At 45.8% G+C, this 22,629-nt stretch overlaps 1 protein-coding gene and 2 pseudogenes across 1 annotated transcript; 1 reads left to right on the top strand and 2 right to left on the bottom strand.

Annotated features, from left to right (window-relative positions):
- Positions 1–841: 841 nt before the first annotated feature.
- On the bottom strand, positions 842–1,165 carry LOC142446697 (small ribosomal subunit protein eS26-like). Its single transcript, XM_075548446.1, has one exon. It carries the CDS (start codon positions 1,163–1,165, stop codon positions 842–844), a length of 324 nt encoding a protein of 107 aa, XP_075404561.1.
- A 7,425-nt stretch (positions 1,166–8,590) lies between these two features.
- LOC142446696 (cyclin-dependent kinase 2-associated protein 2 pseudogene) lies at positions 8,591–8,785 on the bottom strand (annotated as a pseudogene).
- A 1,196-nt stretch (positions 8,786–9,981) lies between these two features.
- On the top strand, positions 9,982–10,446 carry LOC142446695 (sterol carrier protein 2 pseudogene; annotated as a pseudogene).
- Positions 10,447–22,629: the final 12,183 nt, after the last annotated feature.

Here is a 22,629-nt window from a genome sequence, read left to right as displayed (position 1 = left end):
CTGGAATTGCTTCTCTTTGGTGAGGCACGTGATGTTAGTTATGGAGACCTGGTGGAATGGTGGTTATGCACCTGGCTATGATCCCCATGGTTGGCAGTTTAAAAGCACTAGCAGCTCCTCAAGAGAAAGGCTGGGTTTGGCTTTCTATTCACAGTCTCAGGAACCCATAGAGGGTTGTTATGAGTCAGCATTGATTCGGTGGCAGTGGGAGTGATGTTAGCTGATATTAATTTCTCAGGTCTTGTATGGTACATGGGCTGGATGTTCCCTACCCCTGAGGTACAGCCTCAGAAAGCCTATATAGGAACCCACTGCAGTGGGTTCTCTGGTTTGGGGCTTCAGGGACCCACTAGTTTTCAACTGGCGCTCGTTTATTTTGTAGCAATCATACATTTCACATCACTGGGCCTCCTCATTACAGTCCGGTCTTTCTTTGTCCTCAAAGCTTCTTTAGTCTGTTGTTGAGGATATACACAACACAGGGCCATCGATTCAACAGTTTCTACGGACACAGCTTAGCTTAGCGACACTGGAGACATACTTTGAGTTGTGCATTCACACCCTTCTGGTCTCATGTACGTGAACTCTTTGGTCCCTGACATTCCTGCCTAATCTTTTGAGTTGTCACATCAATTTAATTCCATATACATAGTTTTTAAAAGCACATCAGGTTCAAGGCAGACTTAATCTACTAATTAAACTAAACTGTTATTTGGTTTTACAGACTTCAGGAGATATATTTGGTTTCAGATTTTTTTTTGCCATGAAAAATATTCATTCTATTTCCTTTCAGGTTTTTTTCTTCAGCTTCTAATCTTTACATAGGCTTTGGAGGAGGTGATCAGGCAGCACCTGCAGGTCTAAATTGAGGTGGTGGGGTTCGGTCCTTCCGGGCTTCCCGTGACCGGTTCCGGACCACCTTGCTGTGAACGGCACAGCTCACACAGGAATGCAGTGTCACGTACAGCTTGGGAAGCACGGAGGTGTCGAAGACACTCGCTTTGGAAATGTCTCTGACAGCCGCGGCCTCCACTATGTTTCTTATGACGAACTTCTTAATGGCCTTGTCTTTGGGCACGCAGCGGGCGCAGTTCCTGCAGCGAATGGGCTGCACATGACCGTGGCCTTTCTTGGCACAGCCATTGTTACGCCTTTTCTTTGTCATCTTGGAAGCTAGGACGCGAGAGAGGTTTAAGATTTAAACATCATCTCAGGGCTATAATTTCAGCCATTCATCTGCCTACCATGGTTCCAGAAAGTCTAGCGTCTATGAGAATTTAAAATTCTGTTCTATGTGGCTCCCCCTTTTGATCAGAATTCTTCTAAGGAATCTTTGATTAAAATGTAAAGTAATGGTAGCCAGCCACCATCCACTTTTGGTCACATGGTAAAGGAGACAATTGTTCATGGAGACAGTTAGCCACACGTTCCAATTCCTCCTCGATTTCCTGATTCTCCTTCTTCCTCTTATTCCAGGTGAATAGAGGCCCAACTGTTGTGCCTGGATGACCACTTGCAAGCTTTTAAGATCCCGGACACTATGCAAAAACTAAGAGGAGGACAGAGCCCATGAAACCATGACCCCAAATCTTCAAACCACAGAACCACATTCCACGCGATGCTTCATCATAGAATTTTCTGTGGCTGATTTTTTGGAAGTAAATGGTCCAACCTTCCTCTCAAGGTTAGCAGCCGAGCATATTAACTATTCTCATCTCCCGGCCCCACAGAGCAGAAACAGCAGGACCACAGTTTTAGAGAAGGAAGGCCACAGAGTACAGGTATTCTGAGGGTGGACTAGGCCTTCTAAGCACATAAGTAAACTGCAGGGCCATTGTTGGAAGCCGTGATTCCTTTTTCTACAGCAAAAACAATGGCTGGTGGCAGAGGAGTAGTTTTTGAAGTGTTGCTTGGTCAGATGGCAACAAGAAAAATGGGGCTGGGTAATCAGCAGTGCCCAGTCTGGGCCTTTCCAGGTTCCTCAGCACCAGCTGAATGTTCAAAGGCTTCTCTCAGTCCATCAACATCCCTCCCTGCATTGTCCCTTGTCACTCTGAACTCATTTCTGGAAAGATAACCTTTGCCTTCCAGGTTCAAGGGAGCCCCGGGGGTGTCCTGCTGACTCGTTGGGCTGCTAAACACAAGGGCAGCTGTGTGGAACCATCAGCTGCTCTGCGGGAGAGCGACAAAGCCTTCTACTCCTGTCAACAGGCTTCCAGTCTCAGGCCCACGGGGGTCGTTCTAGCCCCTCCTGTAGGGTTGCTGAGTTTGGTTTTTGTAAATCATTTTATCAGGGGCTCTTATAGCTCATATAACAATCCTGACATCCACTGCGTCCAGCATATTTCCACATACGTTGCCATCTATGTAGTTTGGTTTTTGGGTCCAGGTTCAGACCTTGTCTTTCCTTCATGTCTCTCTTTCCCTCCTGGATTCTTCTCTGTCTTTTTGACATGGACGTCTACTTTGGGTCTCAGCAAGGCCCTCATAAACCTCTCTGGGTAACAGATGTTGGACTGCTAACCACAAAGTCAGTGGTTCCATTACGCCCGCTGCTCCTCGGGAGAAAGAGGAGACTGCTCCCGCAGAGATCAGCCTCAGAGACCCTCGATAGGGACGCTGGGAGTTGGGATCTACCAGATGGCAGGGGCTCTGGTTGGGTTTTGACTGAACCTGCCCTTTGGTTTTGCTTCCCCACATGCAGTAACAGGTGCTTTGTCCCAGGCACCTACTTCACAGGTGTGGCTTCTACTCCTCCACCAGTTATTAACAGGGGGACCTGAGTATCATTTCATCTCTGAAGCGGAATGTCTTCATCTGTAAAATAGGAATCATTTTTCTTATTGGACTTTTAGGAGAATTTGAGAAGGTACCTAGGCTAGGAAGCAGGTTGATCCTCTGTAAAGGAAGGGTGTGTATTACTTGTGCCCTGTAGTTTCTGCGCCGGCAGTGTCATGCCACCAGCTGGGAAGCAGTGGGCTGTTTGCCATTGGTGGGAGTGGGCCGTTCCTGGTCCGGTACCAGTTGTCTGGCTGGGTACGTATGCAGAGTCTTGTCTTCCCGTGTGAAGAGATCACGCAGCCAGGCCGGCATTGTGGGGGGCTGAGCCTTCTCTCGGTTGATCGGGAGCTGCCCAACAAGGAGCTGCAATGTGTGGCTGGATGGGTGCCACGACCTTCTGCATGCCTGGCTGCTCTACTACATGGTGCTCTTTGCTGAACTCACTGGACTGCAGCGGCCACGTTGGGCGTTAGTGGGCTGAGATCTCAGACACCATCATCTCTGGCACCATCCACAGTGGAGAGAGGGCACCACCACCACCAGGAGGTCTTCTGTCTAGGTAGATAGTGATGCACGGACCAGGCTGTCGTCCTACGGATCCTACTTCTCCTTTGTTCTGGCTGACAGTCTTCAGCACCCAGGATTTCCTCACCATCTAGAGCAGGGTTCCTCAAACTTTTTAAACAGGGGCCAGTTCACTGACCCTCAGACCCATTGGAGGGCTGGACTATAGTTTTTAAAAAAAAACTATGAACAAATTCCTATGCACACTGCACATATCTTGTTTTGAAGTAAAAACACAAATGGGGCAAAAATACCTGGTGGGCCTGATAAATGTCCTAGGCGGGACGTATGTGGCCCGCGGGCCATAGTTTGAGGATGCCTGATAGAGTCTGTGAGTCTATGCTGGGAGCCTCTGGCTTGTGCTCACCAGCGTGTTTGGAGGAGGCCCTGTGGCTGGGCAGGCGCATGTAGGCCTGCTGGCAGGCCCTTTCTGGAGCCCTTGTGTACAGACAGGAACGCACTCCTGCCATTTGAATCCTGAGTTCCTGGAGTACAGCGGGGGCTTCTATGCTTGTCTTATCAAACGCAGAGACCCGTCTGTGAGATCCTATGAAACAGAGATACCAAGAGCGGAGTGTTTGGCAGCAGTGCTGCCCTCGTGTCCACCTAGAGAAGGGGGCAGTCATATTCAAACCCATTGGCCATTGCTTGACTCACTAACTCAGACCCTAATGCCCTTTACCTCCCCCCGCCCCCCATCCCCGCCTTGCCCTCAGTATATGCCTCCTCCCCATTCTGTTCCCTTGCTAAGCTAGTGCCCCTCAGACTGCCTCTCCCCCCAGCAACCAAACCAGCTGGGGAACCAGAGGAACTTGGAGAATAGAAAGGTTGGGACCCTACCTCCCAGAAGGACTCCACTCTCCTTCCCCTTGAGGGTGTGACAGGCGGCTTCAGCCAGGGTCCACTTTTGGGGAGAGTACCTGAAGAGGTGGGCCCTCCCTGCCTACAGAAGGCCTGTTCTGCTCACTCCCCGCCCCTCCCTGCCCCCTCCAGACACTGCTCCTGATGTGTTCCTTGTCCCTCTATGACAATAAAGACCTGTAAACAGTTTAAAAAGTTACTATTAGTATTATTATATGAATATTTTAATTGGCATATACTTCACATATAATTCACTCAATCATATTGTTATACAATCATACCACAATTAATATCAGAACATTTTTTTCTCATAGTCATTGTTGTTAGATTCCTGTTTCCCCAATCTCTCCTACCATGTCCCTCCAAGACCAGTCTCACCATTATCAAGTCATGCTGACTCATGGAGACCCTATAGGACAGGGGACAATGTCCCTGTGAGTTTCTAAGATTTAAGCTCTTTACAGGAGTAGAACACCCTGTCTTTCTTCCAGGGATGGCTGGTGGTTTCAAGCTACTGACCTTTCAGGTCACAGCCCACTACCAGGACTCCTAGGTAATTATTACTCCAGTTAAAATTAAGGTAACAGTAATTAATGTAATTACTCTGAGATAATTATTAATCCAGTTATAGCTTGACCTATTCTGGATTTCATATACAGAAAATTATACAAAATTCACACTGGAAGCAAAAAACAAAACCAAACAACATTGACTAGATAAAACAGAAAACCCTCAATCAAAAAGAAAGCAAATATTAAAAATGGAAACAATTAAAAATATGTCAACAGGGAGATCCAATGATAAGATATTACATTTTAACCTAACAGCACCTGCCCCAATTAACTTTCCAGTGTTCTCTGTTTGATAACAGGGCTATTCCACCCCTCAACTATGTTGGAGGGGATTCACCGGAGGCTCTGACCATGTGTGGACCCTGCACATGGACCACTGTCATGTATAGCCTTCTGCAAACCAAGCGTTCACAATTTAAGCTCTTATAACATTCTCTCCTTAGGATTGTTATTTTATTATTTACAATCCTTGTATCACACAGGCTGGTGTGCTTCTTGCATGGAGACTTAGTTGATGCCTCACTTAGATGGCTGTCTGCTTGAAGACAAGCCTTTAAGACTTCAGACACTATTCTTTTTAATAGCTGGGCACCATCTGGTTTCTTTACTTTAGCACCCATGTCTTCAGTGATCTCTTCATGAGGGTAAGTATCAAGTAGGTCATAGGGTGACTGTTGTTAAGTGTGAAGCGTAAAGTGGAGCAAATCCATCACAATCACATCAGCTTCTTACCTCACCTGTGATATGTGATAGCATCTAACCAACAGAGGAACCCTTTACCCTACCCTAAAAGGTCCTAGGTAGATGGAGACTTCACTTCCTCATTTGTAATGTGCTCTAACGTTTCACAATCTGTGCAGCCAGAAAATTGTTCTCAATAGCTAACCTAAGTTCCTCCTGCAGCCATGTGTCAGACCATACTTATTTTAACAACATACCCGTCAGCTCATGAAAATGAGCAGATTTTTCTGTGAGTCAGTGGCATTCACTTGCCCTGAGTTTACTGGTATCACCAAGCCAACCCACTTCTCTTCCTTCCAGGCTGATCCAATGCGGAAGCCAGTGAATAAGCACACACTACTGAAGACCAGGGCTGTGCTGCGCGCTAAGGAAAAGCTCCAGAAAAGGATGATAAGACTCCAGTTCTGGGACTCATGGCTGTTAGGACCAGCCTTAAAGGCTCTCTCAATTTTTAGTTGCAAATGAATGACCATGCTGAGTTATGAAATTGAGAAAGATAGTAGGGTTGGTCACACTGGTAGTGATTCACCAATTAAATAGACCAAGAGACTCCAGTCAGAAATAACATTTAAGCAGACGGCATTGAACAGTTCTACGTAGTAGGTAATTTCCTTCTTCTATGCAGGTGCGTCTTCTGTCCAATTCCTGCTGGGCTTGGACTAGGCTTCAAAAAAAATGAAATTGAAAAATAACAAGATTGTGTATATATATACATATACATATATATATATAGACACTCAGGTCATAAGTCAAAAAAGAAAAGAAAATTAAGTTTTTCCCCACAAAGTTTTTGAAGCGCTCTCATCTTAAAATTAGGCGCATCTGGACTATGTGCCCCAGAACAGAAGGGTCTCAGCAAATCCTTAGACTTGGAGGGAGGGAACTGCTTGCTCTGCTTGGCAGCACAGGGCAGATCTTTCACGGAGGTCCACTCTGAGCCCAGCGCTAGGCCTGTGGGCTGAGTTTACAAATTGGCCATCTATGGACCACAAACAGCCTGGAGATGTTTTCTTTGACTCCACAATGAATTTTTTTTCTTTTCTTTTCAAGTTGAATTGGTTGCCCAAATCTAAAAATTAATAGACAAAATTCAGGTCTTTGACTTTTCTTTTAAAAAAAAGGGGCGTGGGGTGTGGTTGGGGGGAGATCTGGTGACATTGAAGGAATGGTTAACATTAGTCCATCTGAACAGAGGACTCTATTTATTTATTTATTTATTAGTATTGTTTTTTAAAGATAATTTTAGTGGAAGGTGAATTATGAGAATGACGAGTACAACGAATGTATAAGGGTGCTTTGCTCAATTTATGTATGTACAGACTGATAAGAGCCTTATGAGCCCCAATAAAAAGATTTTAAAAAAGATAATTTTATTGGGGGACCTTACAGCTCTTACAACAATCCACACATCGATTGTAGCATGCATATTTGTACATATGTTGCCATCATCATTTTCATTTGAGCCCTTGGTATCAGCTCCTCTTTTTTCCCCTCCCTCGCCCCTCCCACCCTTGTGACCCCTTGGTAAACTATAACTTATTATTTTCATATCTTACAGCAACCGCTGTCTCCCTTCCACCACAGTTTCTGTTGTTCCTCCCCCTAGGGGTATGTGTGGCTGTGTCAATCACTGTGATCGGTTCCCCCTTGCTCCCCTAATTTCCCAACCTTCACCCTACCCCCCTAGTATTGCTACTCCCATTTCTGTTCCTGTGGGTTTATGTGACCTGGATTCCCTATGTCCTGAGATCTTATCTGTACCAGTGTACATGCTCTGGTCCAGCCAGAACTGAAAGACAAGGGTCATGATAGTGGGGGGTGAGGAAGCCTCAAGGAACCAGAGGAATATTGTGTGTTTTATCAGAATTATAGTGTGCCCTGGTTCACTCATCCCTTCCTTGTGACCCTTCTATGAGGGGATGTCCCATTGTCTACAGATAGGTTGAGTCTTTGCTCCATCCCCGCCCCCCCCCCATTCTCAACAATATGTTTTTTTGGTTTGTTTGTATGTTTTGGATCTTCTGATGCCTATTACCTGATCCCATCGACACCTCATGATTGAGCAGACTGGTGGGCTTCTTCCATGTGGGCTTCTTGCTTCCCAGCTAGGTGGCCGCTCGTTTAACTTCAAGCCTTTGAGACCCCGGATGCTATATCTTTTGATAGCCAGGCACCATCAGCTTTCTTCACCACATTTGTTTATGTACCCATTTGTCTTCAGCAATCATGCTGGAAGGTGAGCATCACAGAATGCCAGGTTGTTAGAACAAAGTGTTCTTGCGTTGAGGGAGGGCTTGAGCAGAGGCCCGAAGTGCATCTACTACCTCAATGTATTTCAATATAAATATATGTACATAGGCCAATACATCTATTTTTATAAATTAATATATTTCATATGTACACACCTGTTTATTCCTCTATCCATAGCTTTGCTTTCTAGATCTTTCCTCTGTTGTTTTTTTTTACCTTCCTCCTGCTCCACCAACGTGCTCACCCTTCTTCTGCCTCTTAGTAATTCCTCTCAGCTAGATTGCTGTTGATTCTAATACCTTCAGGGCCTCTATGTCCTCCTCATTGTTGATTTTATTTTTATTTATTTATTTTTTTGGGAATAACTCCAAATCAGCTTTATTTTATACAAAAAGGGCATATTTAGCAAAAGATACACTGAGAAAAGAGTCGCTGTGGCTCAGGGGGACAAGGCAGGGAGGTGACCAGCCTTCCAGGCGCCTGCTGGGGACAAGGGATTGGAAAGGAAGTAGTCCTCAGTGCTGGCTAGGTGCTGAGGGGGGGAGGGGGCACTGGAAGGTGAAGGCTCCCGGTGGATCAGCACTGATGGCAGGTCATGGGGAGGGGGATTCACAGTGACCTGGTGGCTGACACTGGGAGGACCCTCAACCAGTGCTGCAGGTTGGAGTGAGCTGGTTCCTGAAGGGTGCCCACCCAGGGACACAGGGCTGGAAGTGCGACTCTGGGTGGAGGACGGGGAGAGGTCAGTGCTTTGCGGTGGCCGGCAAGGTCCAGGAGAGGAAGTAAGGGCACTTTCGTTATGTACTGGCGTTGCGCTCTGTCTAGGCCAGGCACTCTCTGACCAGGGCCCGGGCGTGGATGATGCCTCTCTTCAGGCGCTCCATAGCACTCTTGCTTCCGGCATAGGTGGGCCGGATCTCCTTGCCCATTTCCTCTATTGCAGACAGTAGGTCCGTGTAGGTGCTCTGGGAGCCCTGAGTGCCGGGCGGCGGCTTCATGGCCTGCACATAGCCCATGGAGGGCGGTCCAAAGTCGTTAAACAGTGGCCTGAAAGGGGCAGCGGTTTCCGGCCCGGAGCCTGGCGAGGGGACGCTTCTGGCTGCGACAGCGTGGGGAAGGGGTCAGCCTCATTGTTGTTTTTAATTCCCTAGTTGTTCCCATCTGTGGCATTGTTTGCTCACTGCTCCCTTCTCCCATAAGTCCCTACAGAACCTTTGGTCCAGTTGCTTTCTCCTCAGCTTCCTTCCCATGCCTATCTTACATAGGTAGGCAAACGAACAATAATGGAGGCAAGACAAAAAGAACACAAAAGATTTAATAAAAAGGTGAGTGGGGGAAACTAGCCAAAAAAAAAAAAAAACCTAGCTGAAAAAGTATACATAGTCCCAGGTCTGTCCACTAACCTTTATGACTATCTCCCTATTGATCCTGGGGTATTCCAGGAAACTGTCCCTCCTAGCCTGAAGTCTCTTTTGGGGGCTTTGTGGCTTGGCTTTGCTCCTATTGCTGATCTGTTTTGTTCCCTTCTTGGTGTGGCCCATAGTGGGGGGTTCCGACCAGACACACTCCCCGGGAGAAGCTCTCTTTAGATAGGACCAATGTTTCCTCTGCTCTCCTTCTAGCCAGCGTTGTGCTGTGTGTAACTTGTCCTCTGCCTGAAGGCACTTTGATTTGGAATGCTATAGTTCTTTCTGCTAATGACGTGAGGAGGCTGTGCACGTGGGTCCTTGCCATTCTAGAGTTAATCACAGAGTTAATCGAGCAGCTGCCCCTCCCTTCCCACATTCTCCACCTGTCCCACATCTAACCCTTTATATACCATCGTTAGGTGTAACATTTCCATCACTTACACAAACTTTTCCACTCATGTTTAATGATCTTATCAACGCATCAACAACTCATGAAATATGTTTTAATGGTTTTGTCAATAAGTTTCACTTGATTACAACACTAAACTCTTCATTTATTTAATATTTATTCTTATATTCTTAAAAAAAGATGAAAATGAAATAACATAGATTAGCTATAAAAAGTCATGAAATAGTATTAACAGCCAACTGAAAAATCTAATTTCTTACCGTTGAGTGCTAAAATGATTCTGGAACTAAAAAAAAATTGCGAACAAATTTGCATCTGTAAAGAGACTTCAGGGAGAGGGGAAGCAGGAAAGAGGCAAGTGCCTGGCGCAAAGGTTGCGCCGCAGCACAATTTAGGCCTTGGAGGAGCCGTCGTCCATAACACTGTACAGGATGGGTTTTCCCGAAGCTGTCAGTTCCCTTAGAACTCATGACATGGAGGCTGCTCTGACGGCTCTGCATCTGATGGTTTTTAGTCAGATCGTCTCTTTAAAGAGACGGAGAAGAAGCTTGAAGAGGAAGGAGAACAGTTTGTGAAGGAGATCGGTGGTGTGTTTGCCTTCAAGGTGAGGGATGGCCCCGGGGTAAAGAGGCCACCTGGGTGGTGGACGAAGAACGGCAAAGGCTCAGTGCGCCTTAACTCAGGGAAGAAGGCTGACCGCACCTTCACCATCGCAGACTCGGACTTACAGGCTCTAATGACGGGCAGGATGAATCCCCAGTCAGCCTTCTTTCAAGGCAAATTGAAAATCACTGGTAACATGGGGCTGGCTATGAAGTCACAGAATTTCCAGCTTCACCTGGACAAAGCTAAGCTGTGAAGAGCCCCACCTCTGGCCGGCCGCCTTTGAAAATCATCTTGAGATGCGAAAGAAAGAGAGAGAGAGAGAAAGAAAGAAAGAAAGAAAATCAGCCTGAGATGTATCGAAATAAATCCATGTATTTCCTTGTCAGAAATTAGACAGAAGGTAGGCATTGACAAATAACCCGGGGTAGGTTTATTCTTAAATGAGACCGAAGCTGGTTGGTTGGTTGTTTTTGCTCTTAAACTCTGGGTGGATGGAGTCCGCCCCCGGCTTGCTGCTTTGCTCAACTGTGCGCAGCTGTGCATTACAAAGTTAATATGGTAATTGTGGTGTGAGGTAATGCTGAGCTGCAGGAAAAAATCAGAAACAGTAACATCACAAAACTGGGTAAACAAAGGCTCTCATTTTGCTTACAAAGGATCTGTAAGGATCATCCTGCTGCATATTCAGTTTCGGAGTTTTCCTTGGGAGAACTCCGAAGAAACACCCCCCAACCCCCACCCCCTGTGTAGCAGCCCAGGAATGAGTGCTGAGCACTCAGGGTCTGAATCTGATTTCCAGCGATCGTTTTCAAAATTCTCAATCGGGGTTAAAAAATAAGGATTTTTAATTTTGCAGTTCTGTGCACTCAAAATGATGTTTTTCTGCTCAGAGCCACTAAATATCAGTAGGCCTTGGGAGGGGAGAAAACAAAAGAAATCTATAGCTTAGCATTGTCCTTGTGTTTAAATAAAGAAAACTGTTTTCAAGATGGTTTAATTTTTTAAAAAACTCAGTGTATTTAAATCATCAAACAACCGTGGGGGGAAGTCACTGCACAGAGGAAATTTCCCTTGAGATGCACAGTTTTCAAATGATAATCGGTTTGTTTAAACCTGTGAAGCTCTCAGCTCTTTGTTATAGTTTCCTTTTTTCATTGACATTTCATTTAATTGATGATCCTTATTTAATTAATCTTTTCCCCTAATTTTTCTAATGCTGATGTTACTATCTCCTATAACGAGATATGTGGTAAAATAATGTTCTGGAAAGAATCTTTAATAAAAACTAAAACAGCTTCCCTGGGGAGGGGGGTGGAAGAGACTTCAGAATGGTGATGGGTGGTTCAAATAAAGACGGTAAAAGAGATTCTAAATATTGATTTGGTGAGGGTGTTAAAATGAGGAAGTATGCTGTGATAAAGATTATTTAAATCTTCATATTGGAACACAAATAGTATAAAGTTGGGTAAAAATGGGAAGTTTTCATGTAAACTAATGGGCTTAAAAAGAAAATGATTTTCTGGTCTAGCACCTGGAGACAATGTCTTTCTGTTGACTCCCAGATTGATTTACTCTCCTAACTTTGAGATATTCCCTTCTACTATGCTCCTCTAAAAAAGAAAACTTCTAAAAGCATAATAAAAATTTCATGTGTTGGAACATGGAAACATCAAGAGGGGCTTATATTGTTCAAGGAAAGGATGCTTTTAAAAACACCTGAAATGGTGTCTGAGAACATGACATGGAGTCACACTTGACCTCCTCCGACTAACAAGGCAAGAAGGAGAATCCATCTCTGCACCAGTTCAAGGCCAATTGTCTCAAGGCCGAGGTTAGGTATGCCTCCCTCCCCCTCCATCTTTCTTTTTCCTTTAGCAGCCTGGTGTTGTAGTGGCGACACATTCAGCTGCTACCACAAGGTCAGCAGTTTGAAGCCACCACCAGCCACTCCTTGGGAGAAAGACGAGACTTTCTATTCCCATAAAGAATTACAGTTTCAGAAACCCACAGGGGCAGTTCTGCCGTGTCCTAGAGGATTGCTGTGATTCGGATTTGACTCTGACAGTGAGTTTGGTTTTGGTTTCGTATTCTGACACTACCACTCTATTTTTCTGCTGGGCTTAATAATCCATTGCAATACCACATAGAACTCACTGACAGAACTCATAATTAGGGGTTTGTTTGTTTTCAAAGGGAAGTTAACGGGCTATCACAGCTGGGATCATAAAACTTTAGGGATATATAGTCTTTGGTCTAAAGCAGTACCTCTCCTTAGAGCCAGCATCGAAGTCTCTCTCTGGTCCTCATTCTCTCAGCCATGTGGTCCCTTGGCTTCTGCCTCTGCAGACCAGGAAACCCATCCGCCCCTCCATTTCAGTCTCACAGTCTCAAGGGTTCAATCCCTCGCTCTGTCCCAGCAGGCCCCCTGTGCTCTGTCCCCTGGTCTCCATGCTGCACCTTCTGGAGCCTCTGGTCAGAGTCAGCCCTCTGGCAGGGATCTCAAACAGGCTCCGCTCGTCCTTTTTCTTCCTGGATGGTCTTAAGGATTTTCTCTGTTCCGGCTCCCGTGATGTCTCTTACACACAGGGGAATGTCAACCCAAACGGACCAATCATTTTTTTTTAATTTAATAAATCATTTTATTGGGGGCTCTTACAACAATCCATACACCAATTGTATCAAGCACATTTGTTCATATGCTGCCAGCATCATTTTCAAAACATTTTCTTTTTACTTGAGCTCTTGGTATCAGCTCCTCTTTCTTTCCTCCCTCCCCCACCAGCCCACCCTCATGGATCCTTAATAAATTATTATTATTTTCATATCTTACACTGTCGGCTGTCTCCCTTCACCCGCATTTCTGTTGTTCGTTCCCCGGGGGTGGAGGGGCATTGTACATTGATCATTGTACGTGATCAAACCCCATCAGACATTCTACTCCCTCCTCACCATCGATTTTAGATCTCTTGTTCCCTTATCCCTGGGTTTGTTGGCTTTCCCTTCCCTTTCCCCAACCTCCCTGTCTCCTCTCTCCCTCTGGACCCATCAGTATCATTGTTTTCTCAGGATTGTTTATCCTGCCTATCACATAGATAGACATGAAAAAACTAGATAGAGAAGTAAAAAAAGGGCCTAAAATAGTTCCTGGTTTGTCTACTGATCCTTATCTATGTTTTCTGATGGAGCCTGAGAGGTGCCACGCCCTGCCCTCAAGAGTCTGAAGTCTATTTTCGGGATTCCTCAGGGACTTCATTGCTTTGCTCCCCTTGCTGCTCTGTTGTGCAGCCTTAGCCCTGTGTGTGGGCTGACCAATCCTCTTGATTAGTGTTTTGCACACACTATTTGCTGCATCTCACCCTCACTTGATGGGAGTTACAGAGCTATGCATAAAAGAGCCATATTAAGAATTTTTACTTAAAAAAAAAGAATTTTTATTGCACCGTAGTGTTGATTTGGCAACAGAGCTTTGAGGCTGCCTTCCCCAGAGAAGCAAAGCACTAAAGCTTTTATATTAAGGAAATGGCTCATGCAGTTGCAGATGTGAGACAAATCCAAGTCTGGGCAAGCTTTAAGTCAATGGGCCCAAAGTTAGGCTAGACGCTTTTCTGTTCATATCATTGTGGGGGTTGATGAGCTCAAGGTTGGTAGGAAGGTGACAAAATCTGGTAGCTCCAGAGGTGAATGGATCCAAGGGCAGCAGTGGTTTGCAGAAGCGAATGGGTGAATCCACCATCAGCAGGTCAGATGGCAGGCTGCCGCTGACTCCTAGGATTGGAAAGCAATAGGGTGAGCCTTTGGTTTAAGTTTGAAGAACCAGGGACTGAGGAGCTGGATGCAAGATCCAAGTCTAGCAAAAAGCAAACCATGCTTTTCCATAACATCTACTTATATCGGAATAGGACATACCCTCAAGGAAGCATCAGGGCTGTGCCTTGAGGAATGGTGGGTGTTAAGTCCCATGCTAATCTTTTACAACTGATTGGTTGCTCATAGCTGATCCCATGATGAAGTTGATTACATGATGTTAGGTCACATTTTGGGAGATAACTAGGTCTTAGCTGCCAAACCACTGAGAATCCTGACCTAGCCAAGTTGACACAAAATCTAACTATAACAGGAACTAATTTAAGAGAGCTCCTACTGACCACACTGATAATTTTGGTATCAAAAAAAGAACAACATAGTTCATTGCAATATCTATCCAATAGTCAGCAAAAAGTTTAAAAGAATATATAAAATGTAATTATAATATAAAAGAAGGATAAATAGACTAAATTTAAATCTTATTAATTTAAGAAGTAGGTGCTAATATATATTTTTATTTTTTCTCTTCCTAATTATATTATAAGGAGACTGGTGGTGCAGTGGGTTACAAGTTGGGCTGCTAACTGAAAGGTCAGAAATTCAAAACCACCAGTCATTCCTTGGGAGAAAGATGGGGGTTTCTGCTTCCTTAAATATTTATAGCTTCAAAAATCTACATGGGCAGTTAGTTCTATGGCATTGCTATGAATTAGAACAGACTTTTAAAAAAGTATATAATATGAATCAAGTGTGGATATATATTTGTGCTAGTTACACAATTTTATGACAACTTGATAATAGAAAGAAGGGGTGGAGACTAGCCTGTCAATCGGGTCACAGCCTGATCCATCCCTACTTGTGGGCATGGCTTTCTCACGAGGATTCTGGGAACCTCTTCCTCCCTGGAGGTGGGACACACACTTTCTCTCTGCTTCACATTGCTGTTGACAAGCCACATGGAACTATGTTGATGGCAGCCAGAGCCCTGGAGCTGGAGGAGCCACCTGGAGACCTATGCCAGCGCTGAGAGCCTTCCACCACCACTGGGTCCACAAGACTTTCCACCCACTGGCCTGTGATCTTCCTGCTTTTGGCATCATTGCATATATGTGCTGCATGAGTTGGAAGAGGAATTTCTGGACTGGTATCGGACATATGGGCTATTAGACTTAGGGACTTGATCTCAACTGGGCTGGGATCTTTTCTTAGTATACAATTAGTCTTTGATATAAAGCTCTTTCTTATACATACACGAGTATCCCTGGATTTGTTTCTCTAGTCAACCTGGACTAACATGGTGTTTGTCTCTCTAGCAGAGGAACGATGTAGTAGGAACTATAAGTAAGACAAAGAGTTATGTAAAGAGCAGGGATTGTATCAAGAGCAGGAAAAACTGATGAACTTGGATGCTTTCATAGAATAACACAGTACAAGGAGGGCTGATTATATGTTACAAGATGATGTATGGATCAAATTTAAAATCACTAGCTTCCTCTGCAGATTCACTCTTTTGTTTTCTGGGAGAAACAATTTTTAGATTATTCTACTTATTATGGGTTAGATGGCTACTTATTACGAAGAGATGGGGAGGAGCAAGAAGCTCCTCAGAGAGTACACTGTAGAAGCTCCTCAGAGAGTACACTGTAGGATTCTGAAATGGTAGTTCCACAGGCCCCCGCATGATCTCCTCAAGTCATCAGTGGGACCTCCAGCAACCCGTAAATCCCTGCAGGAATGGCCCTAGCTACATGCTCATTCTTGGATCCCCAGTAACTGGCACAATACCTCACTCAGAGAAGATGCTCTGTACATATTTGTGCAAGGAGGGAAGGAAGCCAGGAAGGAAGCACAGAGTGATAGGAAAGATGTTGGTGTTTCTCCTACAGGAAGCAGATGGACGGGAAGAGATGACTTCTTTTCTACTCTCTCCATCAGTGTCCTGTGTGAAGCCTGAGGTCTGAGTTGTCCTGCCCTTGTTGAGAATCAATAAAGGGGCATAGGGAAGGGGGATATTCAGTCTATAGCCAAGCTGGACCTAGGACACCAGCATTGGCCCCTGCCTAATTCCCAGTGTTGATAGCCTGTCAGAGGCTCTCAGTAGATTTAAGCTAGGAGTGAGTCCACTGGAGTGGGAGAGTGCCCCTGAACTATACCTCAGAGGGATTTCTTAACTACTCACTACCCTCCTGTGCTCCCTTCTCCCAAGCTGGACTGAATGAATGATCAGGCAAGCCAGCGTAAGCCCTCCTCACCCCTCTTAGGTCAAATTGGCCTGATTTCATCCATTAGAGATTAGTTTGCAATTACATGCTTGCTTTAACTTAGCTTTCCTACGATTAGGGGAATGGGAATTATGATGGGGTGGGTAGACGGGAAATATCAAGAATTAACTCAGGAATAAGAGGCACTTTGAAGGAGAGTGGGACTGAGATGCCGGCACCTAGAGAGACTGTGGATCCCTCTGGCTGTATTTTCTTAGGTTCTTTCACGAATTTCTCTTCAATCCATACTTGCATATTGATATTGCCTGGGATTGAGCCCTAGACCCTCATCTCTTCCTCCTTTCGACTCTCTTTGCCAGATCTCATACACTCCTCTACGTCTATCTCCGCTCTGGGCTGGACATTCCAGACAAGTTCTCTGGTCACACCCTTGACTTTGATCATGGGAACCATGTACAAATCATGGGCCCTTCTTCAGGCTCTGCATTCCATCCTTAGCTTTAATGCCACTCACTTTATACAAGATTCTCCCGGTCCTGCTGTTCACTTTGAGGCTCTGAGTGGCTTTGGGATGGAAGAAGTACTATCTCGTGGGATCCCCGTTCTGGCTGCAAACTTCAAAGCGTCTAAGCCCCAGCACCGTTCTTCATGATGTCTCCTCTGTCCTCTCCCACATGTTCCTTTTTCGGTCTAACTCCCACGTCAGCACAGGCAGCGATGGCTTCTTAGAGTGCCTGTCTGTCCCCTCTACAGCTGTCTATGACCAGACTCGGCTTCCAACCTCTGACAACTGTGCTTTGACGCGTCGCTCATCCCCGCCCCGAAGGAGTCAGCCTGAGAGAGCTTTTCACGCTCTTGGTGAGGCACTAGATCTGCCCTTCAGCTTAGTGGAAGATTATGAAATCGAGTTGTTGTTGTTTTTCGTAGAATGCTGGGCTCAGCCTTAACTCCAGCTCGGGAGAACTCTTTAAAAGTTAGCCGAATCCCACAGTTCTTATCATGAAAAGATCAGCTTGCGCTGCCTTTGCAAAGGGCCAAACCACTCACCCTAAGGCCTCAGAAGTCTTGGTCCTGGTTGGCAACAGACCCTTCTATGCTTATCCTCCTTGTTCCTCGCTGTCATTTCAATGTTTTACAGTAATTACAGTTCTTTCATGATTGCTATTTTACATGTTCCTCATCTTGTTTTCCTGTATTTGGAAAACTGATTTCACCTGACTCCCTAAGGCCCTGCTCCCGACTTGAGTCAGGTTTAGGAAGCTACCGTTGAACCAGAAAGCCTCCTCCCCTCCAGGAGCGCCGGGGAGGTAATTACACCAATGAAGACTGTTGAGCGGCCAGGGCTGCCTTCTAGTCCCACACCTGCTGACTTGTCCGGTTTTCAGGATTTCTAGCTAAGTGCTGCCAGGTTGCGGCCCGGATGACAGGGCATCTGGACCTTGGGGGAAGTGAAAGGCTGTGTAGGGGTCACCAACAGGCCTGGTCTCCTGACTAACGGCCTCACAGGCTGACCTCCCAATGTCTCCTCCCACAGGGCTCTGGCTTGTTTCCCACACTGGCCTCACTCGGTCACTTGACGAAAATCCCCATCGGCGCAGTTCTTCTGTCTGAAAGGCTCATCGGCCACCTTTGTAGCCAGGTCACTGCAACGCCTCACTGTGGCCTCAGGTGCATTGTCCCTTTCTCATCTGAAACCTTCCCTGTTCCCCACAGACTAGTGCTATCCACCTGCCTACACGCTCAGGTACTTGGTGCTACTTCGTAGCTCTTGGCGGGAAGAGTCAGCAGGGTCTAGGACACAGTGCCAGGGGAGGGCATGGCTACTTACCTATCCTCGTGTGAGGTGCCGCTGCACTGTCAGAGCCACCCTGTCCCCACCTGGTCCCACAGCACCCTCATACTTGTCCCGTTTGAGGCCTGTGTCAGTGCTTCTTGATGAGGCCCTTCCTGTCTTTCTGATGCCCCTTCACTCAGCATGATGCCCTTCTCCTGATAACATGTATAACACACGTGAGATGCGGTCGCCTTCCCCTCGCTTCTAAGGAGCTTTCCGGCTGTATTTCTTCCAACACAGATTAGTGCGTTCTTGGGGCACCCTTCAATCCTTTCCATATGCTTCTCCAGCACCGTCATGCAAATGCAGCGGTGATTCTCGGGTCTTCCTTTGTGAATGTTCAACTTTCACATGCAGAGGAGGTGAGTGAAAAGACCATTGCTTGGGTCAAGTGCATCTTCGTCCTCAAAGTACTTGCTGTCAGCAGATTTACCCAATGCGGTGTGTCTTTTAATCTCATGACTGCTACTTCCATGAGCACCGATCAGGATGAGATCCCTGACAACTTTAATTTTTCTGTTTGCCACGATGTTACCTATGGGTCCAGTTGTGAGGATTTTGGTTTTCTTTACATCAAGTTGCCATTCTTGATCCTCATGAGCAAATGCTTCAAGTCCTTGTCACTTTCAGCAAGTAAGTTTGTATCATCTGCCTACTGAGGATGCCGAGTTGGTTGCTCTGATTATTTGCTCAATATACAGTTTAAATAAGTGACACACACCTCTCTGGATTTTAAGCTATGTGGTTGTCCCTTGTTCTGTTTGTATAACTGATTCTTCTTGATCCGTGCACGTTTCCTCCTGAGCGTAATGGAGTGTTCTGGAATTCCCGTTCTTCTCAAGGCTGTCCACAGTTCATGACTTCTTTCCCTCCTACTGCCTTCACACATGACAACTGCTTCTCTGTTCTTCTCCACAACGGTTCCTTCCTTCAAGACTCTTGAATGGTAGTTTTCTTTCCTTCTTCCTGATTCTAGCCAACCAACCAACCAAATCAGCTCAAGACTTGGTCTGGGAAGTCAGGAACTTTCTTGGAAGGCAAGGGAGGGAAAGAACCTGAATTGGCCAAATCAGAATCCTCTTTGTTGGTCAGGGGAAGGAAATATCATATTGGGAACATTATCTCATCACTGTTACTCTAGTTACCTAATGTTAGGTGTCATTATAAAACTGAGGTGGTAGAGACATCTGACCTACTTTAACTTTGTGAGGGGGAGCGAGAGGCAAGATCAACAGCCCATGAAATGAAAAATCTTTTAATACCATTTCTTTTTAAAATACCATTTCTAATACCAGCTGCCCTTCTATGACACTCTCTACTCTTACGGGCTCAGTAATTTGTTGCAATGACCACACAGGACTCAGCTGATACTCATGATTATAAGGCTCACTAAGAAAGTCACAGGAGTGCAGGAGCAGGAAGAACCCAGTCTCTTCTCAGCTGTATTCCAGGCAGGCCTCTCTGACCCTTTGCCTCTTGGCCCCTCAGGCCTCTTGGGCTTGTATGACATCTGCCCTGCTTGAGGAAGTGTTATTAAATTATTTAGCTCTGTCAAGTGTCTGAAGGCAACCTATTCCACCAGTAAACCTTGACCTGAAGATACTTAACTCTTGCTCTGTGGGTCTTGGAGCCTCGCTCCCACAGAACCTGGAAGCAACACACTTTGCCAGTACATCTCTCTTTTAAATTTAATAAATCATTTTATAAGGCTTTTATAGCTCTTATCACAATCTATACATCCATCCATTGTGTCAATCCCACTTGTACATATGTTGCCATCATCAGTTTTGAAACATTTTCTTTCTATTTGAGCCTTTGGTATCAGCTCCTCATTTTGTTTCTCCCTACCCCACCCAACATCTCCCTCATGAACTCTTGATAATTTATAAATTTTTTTTCATGTCTTACACCAAATGCTGTCTCCCTTCACCCACTTTTCTGTTGTCCATCCCCCTGGGAAGGGGTTATACATAGACCATTGTGATTGGTTCCCCTTTCTCCCCCCACATTCCACCTATCCTCCTGGTATTGGTACTTTAATTATTGGTCCTGAGGGGTTTATCTGTCCTGGATTCCTTGTGTTTTGAGCTCTTACCTGTATCAATGTACATGCTCCAGTCTAGCTGGATTTGTAAGGTAGAATTGGGGTCATACTAGTGGGGAGGGGTGGAAGCATTAAAGAACTAGAGCAGTGGTTCTCAAACTTCCTAATGCTGCGACCCTTTAATAGTTTCTCATGCTGTGGTGACCCCCCCCAACCTTAAAATTATTTTCATTGCTACTTCATAACTGTAATTTTGTTACTGTTATGAATCGTGCGACCCCTGTGAAAGAGCCATTCGACTGCCTCGTCTCTTCCATGTGACCCTTCTGTCAGGGGCCATCATTGTTTTCAAAACCTTTCTTTCTACTTGAGCCCTTGGTATCAGCTCCTCTTTTTCCAACCCTCCCACCCTCGTGAACCCCTGATAAATTAGTATTATTTTCATATCTTACACCGTCCGCTGTGTCCCTTCACCCGTGTTTCTGTTGTTCCTCCCTCTGGTGATGGCGGTGGTGTGTGTGTGGTTATGCGTCTATCACTGCAGTCGGTCCCCATGCAGGTGCATCTCTTACTGGTCAGCATTCAGTTCTTTAGCTTTGTGGGCCAGCAAGCCTACAAAGTCCTCTCTTGTCTGTATCCTGATTCCACCATTATTTCTCTGTCACTGTCAGGGAACTAAGGAATGTTCAGGGCTTTCCTCAAGGAAGGAATTGACATGGTAGACCTGCCCACTGCCATCTAGCTGATTAGGGCGCCTAGCAGCCCTTTGCAGGGTTTCTAAGTCTGTAGCTCTTCATAGGAGCAAATTGTCTTATCTTTCTTCAGCAGAGCAGCTGATGGGTTTGAACCATTGACCTTACAGTGAGCAGTCTTTACACTTACCTGACAACACCCCAGGACTCCTCACAGTGGCACCAGGGCTCTTTACCATGGTACACAGCGGCCCTCGCCCTCGTTTCAACTCTTAGCCTTTAGGACTGCGAGAAAAACAAAGGTCTGTTATTTAAAGTCACTCACTGGTGGTATTTCTTTTAGAGCAGTACTAGAAAACCAAGACACTGTACAGCAACCCCCTCTTAAAGCTCAGTGATGTAAGACAATAACCATTCTCTACGTTCATGACTCAGTGGGTCAGGAATCTGAACAGGGCACAGTAAGGTGGCTTGTCTTTATTCCCCCAGGTCTGGGGCCTCAGCTAGGTTGGCTCAAATGGCTAGTGATCAGGGCAGAGGGACAACTTGACTGGGCCTTGTGTCTAAGGGCTTTGCTCCTCTCCATATACTCTCTTTGGAACCAGAATGTCCATGTGGTTTCCCTGACATTTGTGGTTGTAACGGCTGGGGGCTGCTCAGCCTTGTCCTCCTGTGCCGTTAGCTTCTTTCAGCATGGCAGTGAGGTTCTAACCGGGAGCATTCCAACACAGCCTTAGAAGAATTTGCAGTGGATGTTGCAAGACTTTTTGTGCCAGCCTCGGACACCTTAGGCTTTTATTTTTGCCCACTGGGCAAGGTTCAGCTCAGACCTAAGGGGATGAGAATGAGATGTCGCCTCCTGATATGAGGAGCTGCATGCATCTACAGGGAGACACCGATTAATGACAGCAACCTTGAAGGCCATCCTCCTCAATCCTGACCAACCTCAGTCATCACATTCCATATCTCTTTCAAGGGATCACTGTTGGGAGCCGATAGCCATTAAGACCCTGGCCTCAGACACGTAGCAGAAACTTGGCCGCTTTCTAACAGCAAGGCTTTGTTTCCTGCCCAACTTCGCCCCCACATTCCAAGCTACTGTAGCATGGGCAGTTCCAATAACTGACCTTGTTGCCATTAGTCAAAGTACTGAGCACCCATTGAACTGCAGATATACCATATTAGGAACATAGTGATAAGTTCACCCGGTAAGCCTTGATTTGCATGCGGATGTCACCACGACGTCTTTGAGTACTGTTGCACACCCTTTGTACCTTATTGAGAACATGTGACTGATTGGTTGTTGTACAGTGTGCGGTTGTTACACAGTGTGCTTCATTGGAATATGTGCCTCCCACTTCCTTCTCTGTTATGAATATATACCCAGGGTTTTGGCAAAATAAACGGGCTTGATCAGCACTTGTCTTGCCCCATGTCTCTCTTTTTCCCATCCAGGTTCGTTGTCACCGTGTGAGGGTCTCGCTGGACGAGACCCAAACAGATCACCTTGAAGCCCAGAATGTTATCTAAATGCGACTCAGGGATGAAAGTGCTCCTTGGCTATGGTTCCGCTGGATCTGAAGAATCGTGAGCTAAGTTATTGTTGTTGTCACTGTCAGGTATCATCGATTTGGTCTTGATCCATAGTGGTCCTCTGTGCAATAGAACGAAACACTGCGTATTCCTGCACCATCCTCGCAACTGTTCCTAAAGTTTGAGGCCGCTGTTGAAGCCACTGTGTTACTTCATCTCCTCGAGGGAGGGCTTTCTTCTTCTGCCCTGCCCCTCTACTTCACAAGCATGATGTCCTGCTCCAGCGCCTGGTCTCTCCTCACAATAT

The sequence above is a fragment of the Tenrec ecaudatus genome, chromosome 4 (assembly GCF_050624435.1).
Source record: "Tenrec ecaudatus isolate mTenEca1 chromosome 4, mTenEca1.hap1, whole genome shotgun sequence".
In the NCBI taxonomy this organism is placed as follows: domain Eukaryota; kingdom Metazoa; phylum Chordata; class Mammalia; order Afrosoricida; family Tenrecidae; genus Tenrec; species Tenrec ecaudatus.
Note: the sequence above shows the minus strand (reverse complement) of the source record. Positions and strands in the feature narration are given on the sequence as shown.